This window comes from Meriones unguiculatus, chromosome 5, assembly GCF_030254825.1.
Source record: "Meriones unguiculatus strain TT.TT164.6M chromosome 5, Bangor_MerUng_6.1, whole genome shotgun sequence".
Taxonomy (NCBI): Eukaryota; Metazoa; Chordata; class Mammalia; order Rodentia; family Muridae; genus Meriones; species Meriones unguiculatus.
This window is the reverse complement of record NC_083353.1, coordinates 28610201-28628850: the sequence shown is the minus strand read 5'-3', so window position 1 is coordinate 28628850 and position 18650 is coordinate 28610201. Positions and strand designations below refer to the sequence as shown.

Below are 18650 nucleotides of genomic sequence, written 5' to 3'. Positions count from 1 at the left end.
CATCACATGACACATTTTGAATCTGTCACCTGTTTTAGGTAAGATTATCTCCAGCCAACATGTCAACCAAGAACGCTACAGATCTAATTGAATATGCTGACAAGTAAGTCTATAAATTGATGCTTTTAAGTACTTACTGCATTTAATGACTCAGTAGAGATTAGATTGGTTGAATGAAACCTTTGAAATCACCTAAGTACTTCTGTGCTTTCAGAAAAGCCTGAACAGCCTCAAACAGGCAAAGCTCACGGTAACACGTGGTGCTGCCTTCTCTTTAAGTGACTTCAAGGACTCCTTGTAGATCTGTGGGGAAATAATACAACTGGGGCAGGGATTGACACATAACATAATACATAGTTATAAATTTCAAATTAAACCAAGCAGATCTGTTGTTGTCACTGTGATGAAAACCCGGGAAAATCTAAGACATGTTAATCATCAGAAAAATTTTACTTTTTAAAAAATTTTTATTTTATTTTTATTAATTACAGTTTATTCACTTTGTATCCCAGCTGTAGCCCCCTCCACCATCCCCTCCCAATCCCACCCTCCCTCCCTCTTCTTCTCCTATGCCCCTCCCCCACTCCAATGATAGGGGAGGTCCTCCTCTCCTACCATCTGACCCTACCTTATCAGGTCTCATCAGGACTGGCTGCATTGTCTTCCTCTGTGGACTGGTAAGGCTGCTCCCACCTCAGGTGGAGATGATCAAAGAGCCAGCCCCTGAGTTCATGTCAGAGACAGTCCCTGTTCCCATTACTAGGAAACCCTCTTGGACACTGAGCTGCCATGGGCTACATCTGTGTAGGGGTTCTAGGTTATCTTCATGCATGGTCCTTGTTCGGAGTATCAGTCTTACAAAAGACCCCTGTGCCCAGATTTTTTGGTCCTGTTACTCTCCTTGTGGAGCTCCAGGTCTTTCTTTCTCCCCTTTCTTTTATAAGATTCCCTACACTATGCCCAAAGTTTGGCTATGAGTCTCAGCGTATGTTTTGATACCCTAAACTGAAAGAAAAAGCCACATGATGTTGAAAAAGCATTTGATAAAATCCAACATTCATTTATGTTTAAAGTCCTGGAGAGGTCAGAGACACAAGGCACATACCTAAACATAGTAAAGACAATATACAGCAAGCCTAGAGCCAACATCAAACTCAATGGAGAGAAACTTAAATCAATCCCACTGAAATCAGAGACAAGGCAAGGCTGCCCACTCTCTCCTTACCTCTTCAACATATTACTTGAAGTCCTTGCTAGAGCAACAAGACAATTAAAAGAGATCAAGAGGGTACAAATCAGAAAGGAAGAAGTCAAAGTATCACTATTTGCAGATGATATGATAGTATACCTGAGTGACCCCAAAATTCTACCAGGGAATTCCTACAGCTGATAAACACCTTCAGCCAAGTGGTTGGATACAAAATCAACTCAAAAAAATCAGTAGTCCTCCTGTATATGAAAGACAAATGGGTTGAGAAAGAAATTAAGGAGACAACACCCTTTACAAAATTTGACTTTTTAAAAAAATCAAATTCCACTACAATCCTACTTACAGTGCTATACTTGGAGCCCATTCATGGTGGTCCAAACGAGTAGGTCAGCTCTGGTCCTTAGGACACAGCTATCGGTGGATGCTTGTTGTGCACATGATCCCGGCATTCTAGAGTTTCAGGAGTAATGATATGGATTGGAGCCGTCTTCTATTCAGCACATGAAAGGGGTCTTATCTGTACTCCTGTTAATAGATTCAAAGCAGTTGCGACTTAGTCTGGGCCCTTCCACTGTTGCTGTCAACCCTGTACTTGGGATATTTAGTTCCTTCTTTTCATTTGTAAAACAAGGAGGTTGGACCACAAGTTCTTGATGTTTACGGCGGCCTTAAAATAATTCTGACTCTGTAATATGTATTCTAACCACAGAAGAAATGTGGACAGATAAATGAAATGAGTAAATGTGAAGAAAAATCATAAACAGTAGACTGATTTTTAAAGTCATCTTTGACAATAAAAATGATGATTTTAAATTCTGCTTTTTTTATAGCAATATTTAAGTTAAGAATTTTTCTGTTCTCAGTCAAATAAATTTAATTCATTTTAGTAATCCAGTGTTTCAGTTCTTTTCATGCTTTCCATACCCTGCCATTGCATGCATGAGCATGGATTTACCATTTGGGGTGAGGATCAAAACAGGAGAAATGATTTTTCTTAGTGTTTTAAAAATGTGCCATTTAGATAAATGAACTAGGATCAATGAATGTAGTATTCCCCAAATTAATTATAAATGACATGCTAGCTAACTTTAGTATCCTAGAAAAAAAGGACAGTTATTTCCACCTGTCTTCGGGTGATAAATGGAAGCTAGAAATTATTCCTTTGATCTATTAAGATAAGTCTAGTTTGAAGTTAGAGATATGAGAATAAACTACTGGTGAATAACAACAACCTTAAATTTTAAAACATTATCTTGAGCCAGGCTGTGGTGGCGCACACTTTTAATCCCAGAACTGGAGAGGCAGAAGGAGGTAGATCTCAGTTTGAGGCCAGCCTGTTCTACAAAAACTAGTCCAGGATAGCCAAGGCTCCACACAAAGAAACCACGTCTCTAAAAACCAAAACCAACCAAACAACAACAACAAAACATTATCTTGGGTTTCAGGCCAAGAAAAGGTTAATTACATTTATTTATGTATGTATTTATATGTATGTATATGGGAGCATGTGGGCCAGGATGTCCATGTGGAGGTCAGAGTTCATCCTTTGTGAATTGGTTCTGTCCTTGCATGTGTGGGTCTCCAAGTCACCAAGCTTGGCAGTAAACACCTTTCTAAGTTTAGCTATCTCACCCAGGTGGATTGCAGCAAAATGGAGGTCAGACAAAGATTGCCTGGCTCCAACATTCATGTCTAGCTCAGTCACACTCACACCCACCTCTCACTGCCTAAGTCATGTGCTTATTTTATTTACCACCCGAGATGCTCAGATCTACTGTTCTCTTCACTTCTGTTCTCTCAGGCTGCAGACCCACACAAAGAGGCTCCATAACCTTATGTTTTTTGATCACCCGGCAGAAGTCTATCATGGTGCATTGAATATCAATTTTTGGTGAACTGTAGCTGACAAATACAATGGAGAAAGGCAGGTGGCTGGGAGGACTGAACTGTGTAAGCTCTGCGCACAGGAGTGTTTATGGGATGCTGACTAGCAGAAAAACACAATGTTATTCAGACATTGCAACTATCACTGCAGAATTCTGAATTGACAGATTGAATCAAAAAAATTCAACAGGTTTTGTCTTTAAATAACTATACCCTCTTAATCACCAATTGGCAACAGACATCCTGGAATGCAAATGAGGCACTTAGACAAATAAAGGCCATTATCCACTCACTGAACTACCTTAGTAGACATCATACAGCGTCGCGTCAGGGATTCATCTTATAGACAAATATCGATATGTTTAAAGGCTGTACTAAAAATGTAATAATAAGCCCCCAAAGCAAAACTTGAGCAAAAAAAGAGATCTTGCCTAGACTACAAAAAAGTTTAGCTTAGAGACATACACACTACAGAGGGTGGTAGACTGGCTGTGTTCATGGACTCTTTCTTGCCTGACAATTGGAGTAGAATCCATGTAATTATCGACATTTGTTAAATGTTAGGTCATGTTAATAATGCATGTGTGGGGGAGCATGATGTTTGCCAGTATTTATAGGACAACGATGGTGATGTCGCCATATCAAAGGCAGTAAATCGTTCTGAAGCACATACTTGTTTGTTAATTCACAATAAGCAGACACACGGACTTTATGCCAGTGTACACATGCTCATTTAGGCTTACTTGACTGAACAGTCATGTTTCTCATGAATTTTCTCCTGCTGGTACAAGGCACACAAATGGAGTCCAGGACTTCCACAGTGAGCTCTTGTGTCCGTAGCTCAATCGGCTGTAACTGAGAAAGAAAGCCCCTTTCCATTCTCTGATCAGTTTCTGCCTTCTGTGTAATAGAGCAGGGTTTCAAGTAATCAATGATGAACTCTTGATACTTCTCAGTTCTGACCATGATTTTCATCCACACCTTCCTATGTGATAAGCTGGGTGGGTTCTACTTTTAGAACATATATTACCTTCGCACAGGATTTAATTCTGAATGGAAAGCAAGTTGTCCTCATGCATCTCTTATGCTTATTTAATTGGCTCTCTTTTCCTCACCTTGGAACTTTCTGAGGTCCCTTCTCATCCTTCAGAAGCTGGTGATTACTCACCTACGTGTTTATTGAGCACTTAGTATATGAAAGCACTAGGCCAGCACTTGCAAAGTCACCAGTGAGCAAATTAAACAAGTTCCCATGTCACATATCTTCAATTCTGGAAAAGGAAGAGAGACAAATTTTTAGTCAGCCTGCCAGTACAATGCTTGCTGACAGGATAGCGTTTGAGCAGACCAGAATATGGGCATGTAGACACCTGGCCAAGGTCATTTGTCAGGCAGGAATGCAGGGGGAGTGAGGATGGGTGGAGTAAGAAGCATAGAAATACTAACAAAACTTGATATCAGACTGCGAGGATCACCACCAGTCAGCTGTTGCTAAACAAAATGTATATCTCACAGTCTTGGAAGTCAGAAGGTCAAACTCACAGCAGGGTTGGTTCGTCTGTGCTGGGAGGGCAAATCTGTTGCACAGCTTTCCACAGGCTTCTGATGATAGCTGGCAATCCTCGGCAATTCCTGGCTTATAGAAGTTTCACTTTAATCTCTCCCTCTCCTCTCATCCCCTTTCTGTCCTTCACAAGGCCATCTTCATGTAAGGACACCAGCCGTATTGGCTCAAGGCCCCTGATACTCTACTGTGACCTCATCTTAGCAATATTTGCAATGACTCTACTTTCAAATGAAGTCACATTCTGATATAAAGGCTATTAAGACTTCAACATATATTTCATGGGCCACAGGTCAGCTCATTGTGCTACATAAAAATAACAAGAATTTGAACCCAGGTCTTCCAATTCCATATATGTTTTTCATACTGAAGTCACATAGACATATGTGTTATTTAGAGGGGAGAGAGAGAGTCAGAGAGGAGAGAGGAAAGAGAGTCAGGGAGAGGAAGGGAGAAAGTTTCCATGGGAAAGGTCTTAGCAAGGCTACAAACCCTATGGGAACTCCAAACAGCCTCAGCTCCAATTGCTGCAGGCACACATTTTATTTGTGTGTTCCACCCAGATGTCCACCCTGCTTCCACCCCCACAAGGGTGTTCCTTACAACCTTTATCCACTCTAATATCTCCATGAAGAAAGGATGTCCTTTGCATCAGGTATAGCTTTCATTTTGCAATCCTCCTAAAACCTGAATATGAGGTGTTCACATCATAGAGTACACAGCTTTTCACAAGGAAGCCCCGTGGCCAGTCTCTCTAGTCTCCTCTTGGCTGTGCCACTATTTGGAGTTGTCTCTTTTGCAGGGATGTCCCCATGCAGGCTCTGTACTGGCCCAACCCCACCAGTCCTGGTTATTTTTCTGGTCTATGCCCCAAACTTACATTGCCTCTCTCAGCCCTCAGAGCACTCAGGCTTATGGTAAACTCAGCAGCAGAAGCTTGCTTCCCCGACTCCCAAGTCTACCTACTGGGTGGTTATAGACAAGCAATGCAGAAACTATAGATGGATATAGACACACAATGGAGAATCTACAGATGCTTATAGACAAGCAATGCAGAACTATAGGTGCTTATAGAACAGCAATGAAGGAACTATAGATGGTTATGGACCAGAAATGGGGAAACTATAGGTGATTATAGACAAGAAATGCAGAAACTACAATAAATATTTCTTTCTAATTCATCATTCCCAAATGCTCATAGAATTATTTTTGTAAGCCACCAGAATACTCACTACATTTTTACTTTACATTTTCTTACAGTACACTGTGTGCTCTGAGGATAACTACTCCTTAAAGTTGATTTTGTGAAAGTGTAGAAAAATCTTCTCAGCGTGGTTTTTTGTGCTCAGAAGAGGGCTTAAGTTCTCATGTTTTTGTCTCTGGCTTTTACAGGTTTCCACAGTAGTTATAAGAAGTTCCTAAGTAAATTTAGTGCTCTCTTCATAGGGATAGAATAGGCAGCAAAGTGAGGGCTCATGCACCAGGGCCTCTGCCAGCCACAGCACAGCTGGTGTAAGTCACACCAGCTCAGAGAAACAGAACTCTCGAGTCTGGGGAAAATCTGTTCAGATTCAACTAGTCAGTGCTGGGTGCAAAGCCTCTCTGGAGAGGCCCCAGGATTTCTTTATCCTGTGGTTAGTAACTCCGGTGTCTGGAATATTCAGTTATTTCTTCCCCTCCGAGGTCAACTTTAAATCAAGGCCACATTAGTGTAGCATGTCAGTTAGAGTTATCTGGTTTATTGGTTTGTGTTTATAAAACCAGAGTAGGCACACAGTTCCAGTAAAAGGTCTCCAGTTATATCACCTTTGGGAGTAACCTGGTGGTTTGAATCATAGTTCCATCAGGAATTTCTATTACATTAAAAATATTCGTATTTGTTCTTCAGTTATTGCAGAAGTGAGGAAAGCACTTTCCTTATAGCAGTGGGCATTGGCAGGAGAAAGTAAGGCCTTTGTCAATTAAGAATCCCATGACTAAAGCTAACAAGGCATTGGTTATTGCTTTGCAGAGCATTACTAACAAGCATGATAATTATGTGCTAGGTAACAGAAAGCCTTAGGCATGACAAGGAAAGAATGCTCCAGGCAGTTCTGTAGATATAAAATAACTTAGAAATAAGCCTTTAAAACCACAGGAGAAGAGAGATAGACCAGTGTTTGTGTAAGTCCTTAGGTGTCTCCATGGTGCAAGAAAATACATTTGCGTAGCAGTATGAGCTGTCTCCTTAGAGGCTTCAGTAACATGCCCTATAGAATAGAAATACAACTTAGCCAGCTATGACAGGACCAGAGACAGGGGCGGCGGGGGTGGGGGGGCAGCCCTGCTCACTGGTCCCTCTTCTGACAAAGGTCTGCTTCTGCACTTTCTGAGTAGGAACAATCTTTTTGTTTTAACTCACTTTATATCCTTGTCTAGTCCCCTCTCTTCTCTCCTCCCAGTCCAATCCTCTCTCCCTGTTCCCCCTCTCCCCTTTCCCTGACTCCTCAAAGAGGGAGCAACACCCCCACAAACTCACTTCAGCACATCAAGTCACACCAGAACTGAGCACATCCTCTTCTCCTGTGGCCTGGTAAGGCAGCCCAGCCAACGGGGAGTGATTAAAAAGCAGGCAACAGCATCCTTCTCAGAGAAAACCCCACTGATGACTAGGGAACCCACACGGAGACTGAGCTATGTATCAGCTACACCTGTGTAGGGGGCCCAGGTCCAGTCCATTTCTGCAAGCCTCCTCCCCCAAGGCCCAGGTTAGGTGGCTCTGTTGGTCTTCTTGTGGACAATCTTGATCACAGCTTACAGTATCCCCCAAGGAGAGGATACGGGGGCTCCTTATAACCCTGGACTGTAGCAGACCTCTATGGCTGGTTGGTCTTCCACCTGCTCCAGCCGGCTCACCATCACAGGCCTCTCACCGTCACAGGCCTCTCACTGTCACAGCACTTACAAGCAAACAGCGAGCCAGGCCTCTTGGCCCTGTTTTTGAAGAGCCAACAACTGTAACTCTTGGTTTTGAAGTGGTGGAGTCTGTGTTGCTCCCTCAGACTAGCATGCTTTCCAGCGTGCAAAGATGCTTCTGACAATGTCTACAGAACTCGAGAGCCTTCATTTCACACTTCAGCAGTTCGTTATATAGCCTGCCTTCTCTTACTCCCAGATCACACTACCAGTCTTAACCGACACGGTGGTGCTCAGTCCTTAGCGTACATTTAAATCATGTAAGTGCTTTCCTTATGCACACACAACCTAGCTCTCCTGACCCACTTGATCTAACAGGTCTATGGTAGAATCAACAAATGTATTTTCCTGTATCACTAATTCAAATGTCTGATGGGAAACACCGAATTACACTAAGTCACAGAGTAGAGTAGAAAGTAACTGGTGTATGTTTATTGGTAAATCACTAAATACAGGGGCAGGCAAAGGAACCTACCAGTAATCCTGACCACTTAAATTGGATCCCCAGGACGACCGCTCACGTGCTGTAGCCATCATGCACTGATAGACATACACATATGCATTCACACAGCACACACACAAAATAAATTAATAATAATGTAATTTTTAAGTCACTAGGTACAGAAAAGTTGCATTTACCTGCACATAACAGAAACCTCTAAGCAAAAATGCTGGACTATAAAAACACCGATTAGTTTATGTAACCACAATAGCAATGGGATCTAGAGTTTGGTTAATTTGGGGGCCTCAAAAAATTGCCAAGTTGCCAGTTGTTTTCTGTCTTTTTCCCTGTGTTTCCTTTTTGTTTGTGCTCACTAGATGAGTTCAACAGTTCCATGCACCAAACAGCATGACAACAGCAGAAAAGGCTGGTTCTTCATTTTCATCTTCCTTTTTGGAGGCCAAGATCCTCTAAGCAAGTTTCCTTCTATAGAGCTGCTTCACATGTTTCCATCTAAACCTCTCTCATCTCAATCTGAAAGAATGGAACTAACATACAGGATACAAGGGACAGGCGCGTGAACCAAATCACGCAGAAGTTTGTGATGGCCATTAGGAATTCAGGAACGTGATCAACAGTGTCTGTCACAATGAAAACACCAAGAAAATAATCTTAAAGGGGCAAGGCAGGGGTTAGTGTCATTTATAAGCATGGTCTAGAACTGAAAACTAGAGATCCCCTTTATTGACAATGCAGGTTGCAGATTGCCTAGAGACCATAAAGAAGCATTAGCTCAAAGAAATTAATGTGCAAATCTACAGATCACTGCTAGGTTATGTCACCAGCAGCAGGGCCTGGCATCATCTTCCACTCTGCTTCGACTCACACACCGGATCAAGGGTAACACTGTCAGCATGGTTCAGTTTTAGAGGAATGTGTATCTATTCCATTTGGTAATTTTCCAGAACATTTTGAGCCAAACGAGTAAGTTGACTGTGCCTAATAAAAGCCCTAGCACATCCCTCCTTCTCATCCTCTTCCTCCTCTGCTTCTTTCTTGGATAATAGGCAATAGAAAAGAACAATACTGCCTGAGCCAAGGCTACTTAACTTTGCTCTGGAAAGCAAAATGTAAACCCTAATTGACTTGTTTTGTTGTTGTTGTTGTTGTTGTTTACTGAGCCTTAAGAGAGAAATTAGTCAGCTATAATTGCTTAACTTCCTCCTATGTACCATGCACTCCTCCTGAGGGTACTGTAGGAAGAATGTCTGTCCGGTGCCAGCGGACAGAAAAGAACTGAAGTGGCTGGAGAGATGGCTTGTTGCTCTGGCAGAGGACCCACACTCAATTCCTAGCACCCATATGACAGCCAACGACTATCTGGCCGCATTCTTCTAGCCTCCACAGGCACTGCAGGGGAGATAGGTTAATGGGGACCAGAGTTCAGATTCCTGGCACTCATGCAAAATAAAAGCCAGATGTGCTGACAGGCGCCTGTAACCCCAGGGTTGGGCAGGAGTGGAGCACGTACACCCAGGAGGCGTGTTATAAGTACAAGTAGAAGGCATGCCTAATGACATTTTCCAGTTATTGTCTCCCAGAACAATGAACTGAACATACGAATCATGACAGAAATAAAAACAGTTTATTGAGAAAGAAAAAGTGGCATTCCCAGAGGTAGAAGGTAAAGGACAGAAAGTGCCTGGAGAATTCTGCTCCCTTCCGTTGTCTGCATGCCATCTGCCTCTTTTGTGTATCACAGACGTGCTCTGTTTGTTACACACAGTCCTGGTGAGGAAGGCTCTTCAGATATTTATCTTACGTCTCTCTCACACCATAGGTCCAGAAATGGGAAGCTGTGGCTAAATCGCCAAGCTCCAGAAAAGCATAGACAAGCTTTGTCAGACATATGAAGGACCTACCTTCTGCCAAGGCTTTACTTTCTGGAGGAGAGCAGTTGAGCTTTTGAGCCATTTGCGCTGGGATTCTAGGAAGGAAACTATCCAGAGTCAGTTGCTCTTCCTGTTTCTTGTTATTCTGCCTTTTTCGGAACTCTGCCAGAGGTGGTTCTCAAAAGTCCAGGAAAGTCTGAAGTTTCAAGAGTAGTTTGTCTGCAGGCCAACAGAGAAGCCACAGGTAACGCTTGCTTCCTCTCCACCCTCCCACAGCCAGGCTGAGCTGTCTCCTACCCCAGGTCACAGTGGCCATGACTCAGGCTGCATCTCCAAACAAGTGGAGATGGCCTTTCAAAGCTGTCCTGACTGAAGCAAAGCCAGGCCTTTCTGCTCTCACACTGCATGCAAGCCATCCCAGTAGATATGACCTTAACAAGGTGACTCTCTCCACTAAATAAAGTCCCAGAGCACATGACCTGCTGAGATCTGCCTACTGAGATCTCCCAGCAGGTGAGGGGAATAAACCCTTCTTTCCTGAGAGCACAGTGGCTGACACATTATAATATCAACGTATTTAGACACACACACACACACACACACACACACACACACACACACACAGGGTCCCAGAATTTCTTACAGTATGCATGCTTTCTCCAGGTCTTCCAAGTGTTTATAGGAATTCTCTCAGGTTGGGAAGAGGATAATCATGCTAATTCAGCATTTTTTTTTTTTTTCAAAACTATCATTAACCCAGAAAGTTTACCCCCTGTAAACTGTATCATTTACTCCAATGAACTGTATCATTCAGGTCCTTTGGCTCTGTGCTTTGTCTCAGATGATTTATGGTTTTTTAGGGCAGATGTATATCTGTCAGGGTTGTAAGTCAGAACACAGCAAAGAAACCCCTGAAATGGTTTCTCTCACAGAGAGAGCACATCTGGAAGAGCAGAGAAAAAAGTAAGCAGACTGGCCATGCCCAGAGCTAGAGAAACAGGTAGTAGAAAAACCATGAGGGTTATAAGGACATATGGAACCGTCTAGTTTAGGGTAGAAGAGGAGGTGAGAAAGGCCAGGTGGGCTTTGAAATTTGTAACAGGTACGTGTGATAGTTACTGGGGAAGTCTGGAGGCTACCCTGGGCTTTGACTTGCAACCACAGGTATAGCCAAGGGAAGTGGCCCTTCCTTGAAGACACCAAGTTCACTGGTTCCTGAGAACTGCTGCTCCTGTGGTGCAGCTTGAGCTGAGCAAAGACACACATCTTGGGGTTAGCCACTGCTTTCAGGGGAATTGGGGTTCCCTTTAGACCTGGCAGTGGTCTCGGGTCTTCCTTTAAAGTCTGTTTTTTTAAAGATAGCTAAAGCTAAATGTGGCCCCTTAAGCATCATCTAGAGCTAAGACTAGAACTGTGTAGTCTTGGGAGCAGCCTCACCAGGGATTCTGCAGTCACTGGGACTCACAGGCAGACAGAAAGGCATCATTTTCCATAGAACCCAAAGCTGCTCCAGGAACTCCACAGACTCCTTCCTACCGGAGTCCAGGCCCTCTAGTCAACGGCAGGCAGCATCTAGGTTTGGGTAGAGCCGAGGCTGACAACACAGCCCAGGTGGACAGGAGGAGGGTCGGGCCACGGTGGGTAATTCGATTATTTTCTAAGTGATGATTGTGAGGATGCAATCAGACCATAACATCGGCAGCAGCTGCTCTCCCCCTTCTGTAGCCACCCGCTCAGGCACTGTAAGTCTCTGGCTGACAGACATCCCAGTCAGGTGCCTATAAGATTGCAGGGAAATGTAGTCTGGTTAGCCCCTGGCTCAAACTAAACAACATTGAAAATGCCTTCTCCCCATGACACAATGTGCACATACAGGCACATAGCAAGTCACACAATCTCATTGCTCCCCCTCCTCACCAAGTCATCAACTATCACTTAATTTTCAGATATCACCTAAATCTCTATCTCTAGAAATATGTCAGATTATCCAATGGGCAACTTTATATAACTATCTCGAGTTATTCTCTTCCCCTACATCTGGTGTTTTTTTAATTGCAATTTTGATTAAAGGAATCATTGCTCATTAAACACAAATTAGAACCTGTAGAATGAGCCTTTTCCAAGCTCATTTCCAATCTCTCTAACTCCTGGGTGCTTAATCTCTGTGATGGCTGTCTTCCCTTTGTGTCCAGAATCACCATCTTAATCTCAGGCCACCAATGTTTCAGATAAATCGCTGTCCCTATTTCTTATCTGCTGCCAAGTCCCACAGTTTCTATGGACTGGGAGTCCAGAGTGATTCACTAGGTGATCTGGCTCAGATTGCCTCACAAGGTCATAGTTGTTTATCATCCAAAGGTTGGAAGATCTCTCTTGAAATGCCTAAGCTCGCTAGCACATTGCTGGCAGAACCCCTCAGTTCCAGGCTGCCTGATTCATCAGTCTTCGTTCTTACACAAACTGTCTGTAAGTCACAAAATGTGTCCATAGGTCATAGTCTGAATCAATGGAAGAGACAGAAGTGTCATGATGAAGCCTCTAGAACTTTCTCATTTTAAAGAAAGACGGGTAGACAAGCTCACCTGGTAAAGATCATATTCTTCACCCTCCTCCTTTTCTGTTTGAAATACAGACACAGTGTGCGGAAGTGTTAAAGCATTCAGGCTTCTGGTAAAGGTGTGCTCTGTGGTGGTCAGGACTCCAGAGGAGCCTGCCTTAGTTGAGGCCTTTCCCAGTCTGCCACGCCACTGCTGGGGCAGCATTCTGTAGACTTCTGTTTATACAGCCCCAAGTCCCCATTTCCTTGTGTCACTCTTGATACTCAAAGTTTTCAGAGCACATCAGGGTTCACACAGAAACACTCCTTTAGAGTAAGCACTGTTGCAGAAACTCAGTGTGCTAAACAAAAGCTCCAAAAAAAAGGCTCCCTTATGATACCATAATAAAAGTCCCCGTGAAACTGAATAGCACTGCAGACTAGTTTGAGGTTAATATAATTCTTCTACATAAATCAAACAAAATTGTAGCCATTTAAGAGGTCAGAAATCTGCCCTCAAGAACATTGGAAGTGACTGTACTCAGGAATAAAATAATCAAGTGCTTTAGTCATGTGTCTGGAATGATCCTTCGGCCAGCCTTTTACCTAGTGTATAAACTATTTTCCTTTTCGGTGAAATTAATATAATCCTGTTAAACACTGATAAGCTAATGCAGAATGTAAGTCACCAAGAGAGAGTTATTGTATATAATGTTTTTTAAGGTTTGTTTGGCTATGAAATTCTTATGCAGTAGCTGGTTTTATTTACTCTTCCAAGACAGAACCTCACAGAAACCGTCCAAACAGTCACTTTGTGTGGACATACATGTGTGTGCATGCGTGCATGAGTATGTGTATGTCTGTGTGGATGCTGGACAGAGGTTGACATAAGGTATCTTTCTCAATCGTCTCTACCCTTATATTTTGAGACAGGGTCTCTCACCAAACATAGGGCTCACTGACGTGGCTATGTTGGCTTGGAGCTGTCTGCCTCTGTTCCCCAGGGCAGGAAACAGGTGTACACCTTGCTGTGCTGGCTTCGTATGGGGTTCTAGGAATATGAATTTCGGTCTTCATGCTTGGGCAGCAGGCATTTTACCTACTGGTTGGTCTTCCCCAGGCCCCCAGTTTGGCATTTTTAAAGTCATATATAAGAACTTATATTTTTTTAGATTAAAACAGACTTTGTATACAAGGGTGTATAGAGACATAAGTCACTGAAGAAGGCTTCCACCATCTTCCCTCGAGACTACTCTTAATTCCTTCTCAGCTATTACCATTTTGGCTTTACAGTTTGCCATCTTTGCATATGAAATAGCTCTTGCCTGAGAAGCATGTGAGGATGTCTAATACAATATCAAGGCAGAAATCTGATCTGTTCCTTAGGTGAGATACAAATTGAGCTTCTGAAAGAGTTTAAATGTCTCACAGGACACAGGGAAGAAAATGAAAAAGTAGCAGTAGAAAAGTGAGTTCCAGTTCCTGGAGCCTTGCTCAGAATGAAAATGGCCCCCATTGGCCCATATTTGCTTAGTCTCCAGGTGGTAAACTGTTTAGGAAAGATTAGGACAGCGGTTCTAACCTGTGGGTGGTGACCCCTTTGGAGATGCATATCAGATACCCTGTACATCAGACATTTACATTATGATTCATAACAGTAGCAAAATTACAGTTATAAAGTAGAAATGAAAATAACTTTATGGTTGGGTCACCACAATTTGAGGAACTGTATGAAAGGGTCGCAGCATTAGGAAAGTTGAGAACCGTGGATTAGAAGGTGTGGCTTTGAGGTTTCAAAAGCCTACACCAGGCCCAGTGTCTCTCTCTGCCTGCTTATGAAGCAGTATGTAAAACTCTCAGCTACTTCATGCCTATGTGCTGCCATGCTCCCCACCAGGATGATAACAGACTAAGCCTCTGAAACTGTAAGCCAGCCCGAGTAAATGTTTTCTTTTTGAATAAAGTGTAATTGATGAAAAATTAAAAAAAAAAATATCCAATAGAAATTGCAAAAGCTGAGTCCAAAAACTAGAAGAAAGAAGGAGAAAGGATGGAAGACAAGAGACTAAGAGTTGTGTTACAGCTTTTTAAAGAACAGCCCAGCTTAAGACATTGAAATATCAAATATCAAATGAAAATGAAAAATGAAAAAAAAAGTGAGGAAAGAGACAATGGGAAGAATGTTAATGTAGGGGTATTCTAAAATTAATGGAATATAGAAAACCACAGGCTCAAGAAATTTTCAAAAACACAGAGAAAAAATAACTTTCAAAAATTAATCACTCTTAAACTAAACAATATTCAAATTTGAAAATCAAGATGAAGAAAAACAAACTTGTACCAAGCCAGTGAGGAGGTGTGTAGGGCGTTAGGAATTGAGATGGTTGATTTTCACTACCAACTTGCCTAGAATTATCACCTAGGAGATGTTTTTCCAGGTACGTCCTTAAGGAATTTCTAGGGAAATTTAGCTTGAGAGGAAAGACCTACCCTAATGATTGCAGTAACATTCATTTCTTTGGGTAGATCCATATTTCAGTCAGATGTCGTATTTTTCATTGAGAACTTCCTTTAACATTTTCTCTGGATTTTTGGTTAGTTGGTTGGTTGGTTGGTTGGTTGGTTGGTTGGTTGGTTGGGTTGGTTTCCTGAGACAGTTTGTGTGTGTGTGTGTGTGTGTGTGTGTGTGTGTGTGTGTGTGAGTGAGTGTAGCTTTGGCTGTTCTGGAACTATCTTTGTAGACTAGGCTGGACTGGAACTCAGAGTTTCACACTTGGGTTCTTTTAATATTTTTTAAAAAAAAAAAGGTTGGCTAACTGTTGTTTGTTTTTTGTTTTTTCTTTTTCAAATTTTATTTGCCTAAAGCAGTCTATATTGGACAAAAGATCTTTTCATTAATAATAGAACTGTGGCTTTGCACTGTTTTTCATTAGTAATGTAAATGTTCTCTCCCATTGACTTCTGGCTGGCATAATTTCCGATTTAAATATACTCTGCTTTTACATCTTCAAAAAAAAAAAAGAGTTGCCTTGGCCATGGCGTCTCTTCACAGCAAGAGAACAAGGACTAAGAGACTGGTGTTCAGTCCTGTAACACTGTCTTCTTCTTCTGAACAGGGGCTGTCCCTTCCTTCCTGTCATTCAAAGCAACCAGACAAGTCAACTAGAAGACAGGATAAATAACCAGGAGCGCACCATAGCCTTCCTCCTTGAGCAAGCATTCCGCATCCAGGAGGATATCTCTGCTTGCCTCCAGGGGACCCAGGGCTTTCGGAAAGAAGAATCTCTTGCAAGGAAGTTACTAGAAAGTCACATACAGACCATCACAAGCATTGTCAAGAAACTCAACCAAAACATCGAGGTACATCTGTTTCCGTGCGTGGGCATCACTGCTGAACAACTGGGATGGGGGTGTTTGGTCTGGTATGTGAGTTGATAGTGAACTGAACAAAATGTAAGCCCCATGGAGATTGCATTTTGGAAGGAAAATAAACAGATCATTCTAGGTGGGACAGCTATGACTAGAAATGAAGTTTAAGGGAAGCTTTTAAGTTTAAGTTACTTACCAGATCAAATCATTTTTCAATTACAGAAATGTGCAGCTACTGCTCCAGAAAAAGAGTTAAATTTGAACTGTTTGTTATGGTAAAAAGTAATGAGAACAATGCTTTCCTTAGAAAATACTATGCATCCATGTGAGCCAGTAAAGAAAATGCTTTAATGTGCCAAATACTGTACTGATAATAGGCTTCATTAGTCTAAATCTACAAGACTGTAGTGAGTTCAAGTAGAGCTTTTTATGTGCATCAAGAAATGGAACCAGACAGTGACCACCTCCTAGTCCTCCCTTCTCTCTGGCCGTGCTAGCCTCCTAACTATGCAGTCCGTTCACTTTAGTCAGACCGTCTTCCTGTAGCTGTCTCTATGGTGGTGCTGCTCCAATGCTGGCCTGCACGATAGCACTTCCTCCACACCGGGCAGCCCCTCCCCACCTAGACAGTTTCTTCTCCTTGGATGTTATCCTTATCCGTAGCTCTCACAGCCTACAGTGATCATTCAAAGTCTGTTTTCCTTCCAAAGCACAATCTCCATGGGGCTTAGATTTTGTTCAGTTCACTACTAATCAACATAAGAGACCAAAAAAAAAAAAAAAAGAAAAAAAGATTTTTAATCTGTTAAAGGAAACAAAGTTCTGATCGAACAGAACCCCTAGACTAAATAAAACAAGTGTTCGCTACAAGCCTTTAATTCAGAGTTCCGAGAGTGTATATGCATCAGGCGTCTGGGCGAGGAATCTGGAGAGCACACTTCAGGCAAAAGTTCAAAAGCTTGTAGAGTCGTGAAAGTTGACAACAATGTCCTGCGCTATTCTTGCCCCCATTTAGTACCGGTGAGATTTTAGGACAGATTTTTATTTTTTTTTAACAGAAAGAAAACCAGACATCACCCAAGGAGTTGAATCAGGATAACTGGCTCACAAACTCATATAAACTTGATACTTGTATGTAAATCTAGTGGCATTCATAATGCAACTGAGAGAGTAAAGGAAGTGAAAAATCTTTGGGAAGTCACCCCACTGGATGTGATGACCACCCAGACATGCTGACCTTTGCCTGTGATCTCAGCAGCTGGAGGCAAGACACGAGGGAATCTCAGTTCCAGGCCAGCCTGCTACACTGTAAGACCTTGTCTTGCAAATCCAGACGGTATAGCTCAGTGGTAGAACACTTGCCTAGCATGTGCAAGGCCTGGGGCTGAGCTGCAGGACCGCAAAAAGACATTCAAGGTTCTAAGATGATCTAATTAAACATTGCAAAGCATGAACTACTAGGCTAGCATTAGTAAATAGTTCAGTTAACGAACATTTTAAAGGAAATGAATGCTATTCCAATATTTTAAAGGAAACTGGACTCATCAACCCTAGTTAGTCCATTTGCATATTGGCCCTAAAGATATATTGAACTATGAAATAATGCTTAACTCGAGTCCTTGAAAGAATTGGGGGAGGGGTATCTTACCACAGTTGCAGCAGCTGAGTGACTTGTTCCTTTTGGACAGCAAATGCTGGCCTTGAACCTATGAGTCTTCTGCCTTTGCATTCCACATGCTGGGGTTACAGACATGCACCACCAAGCCTAGAAAAACAAACATTTTACCCAGGAATTCACTGTAACTTTAAAAATTAATTTATTCTTTAAGCCAGTAAAGAAAATTTTTATCCTTAAAACTGCTTTGTTGGGGAGAATTTCTCCTAGTTATTAAAAATAATTTTTCTTCATTATAATTCATTTGAAAATTCAGGAAGAAATTTTGAAACTTGGGAAAATAGTCTCACAATTCTACCACCAAATGGTGATTTCTACAAACACGCAGAGAAATGTCCCTCTATGTCCTAGTAAGCATTCCACTTAGGAGACAGACTATAAGTGCAAGCACAATCTTTAGCATAAAATAAACTCACATCATTAAAATCTTTTTACATAGTGTATAGATCATGATTTGCTTAATTATTTTCTCAATATTGAAATATCCTTGTCTATTGGATTACTTCCACAACATATATTCTTGGAAATGGAATTACTAGGGTGTAGACACTATAAAAGCTCCTGATATATGTTGCTAAATTGTCTTCACAAGCTCTGCACTAATTTACACTCCATTAGCATTATATGAGATGCTTTGCAATGGGCCTATGCCAACATCAAGATTTATTATTTCAATCCTTGCTAATGTACAGAAACTAAGTGCTGGGTTTTTTTTTTTTCCCTTGAAGATGTTGAATCCACTTATTAATCTGACTATGGTAATTTGTATTCCCTCTGCCAATAATGTGTTCATGGATTTTGCTAATATATCTTTGGGGGTTTTAGCACTTTCTAATTATGTTTAATATAATAAGCTCTTTTATATAGTGAGGGTGATAGCCAGGGCACATTATTAACACTTAACAACAAGCAACCCTATTTTTCTGTGAGAAAAATTCCTGCTCTGTGGGGTTTGGTTTTCCTTTTGGTATTCATATGTCTGCTATGATTTCAATCCAGCTTCAAGGAAGGTGTATGTGTAACCCAGCCTCACAAAGAGGCACATGCTGGCTTCCTGACATCACTGAAACCCTTGGCAACAGCATCTCTAGTGTCTCCTCGTGCTTTTAGTTCTTAATTTTTT

At 41.9% G+C, this 18650-nt stretch overlaps 1 protein-coding gene across 1 annotated transcript in view; it reads left to right on the top strand.

Annotated features, from left to right (window-relative positions):
* Positions 1–18650, top strand: part of Fam81b (family with sequence similarity 81 member B) — a 54839-nt gene that overhangs the window by 2996 nt on the left and 33193 nt on the right. Inside the window, exons 3-4 of the mRNA XM_060383383.1 lie at positions 39–103; positions 15600–15843. Coding sequence (XP_060239366.1) covers positions 39–103; positions 15600–15843 — 309 coding nt within the window. The remainder of the gene's footprint in view (positions 1–38; positions 104–15599; positions 15844–18650) is intronic.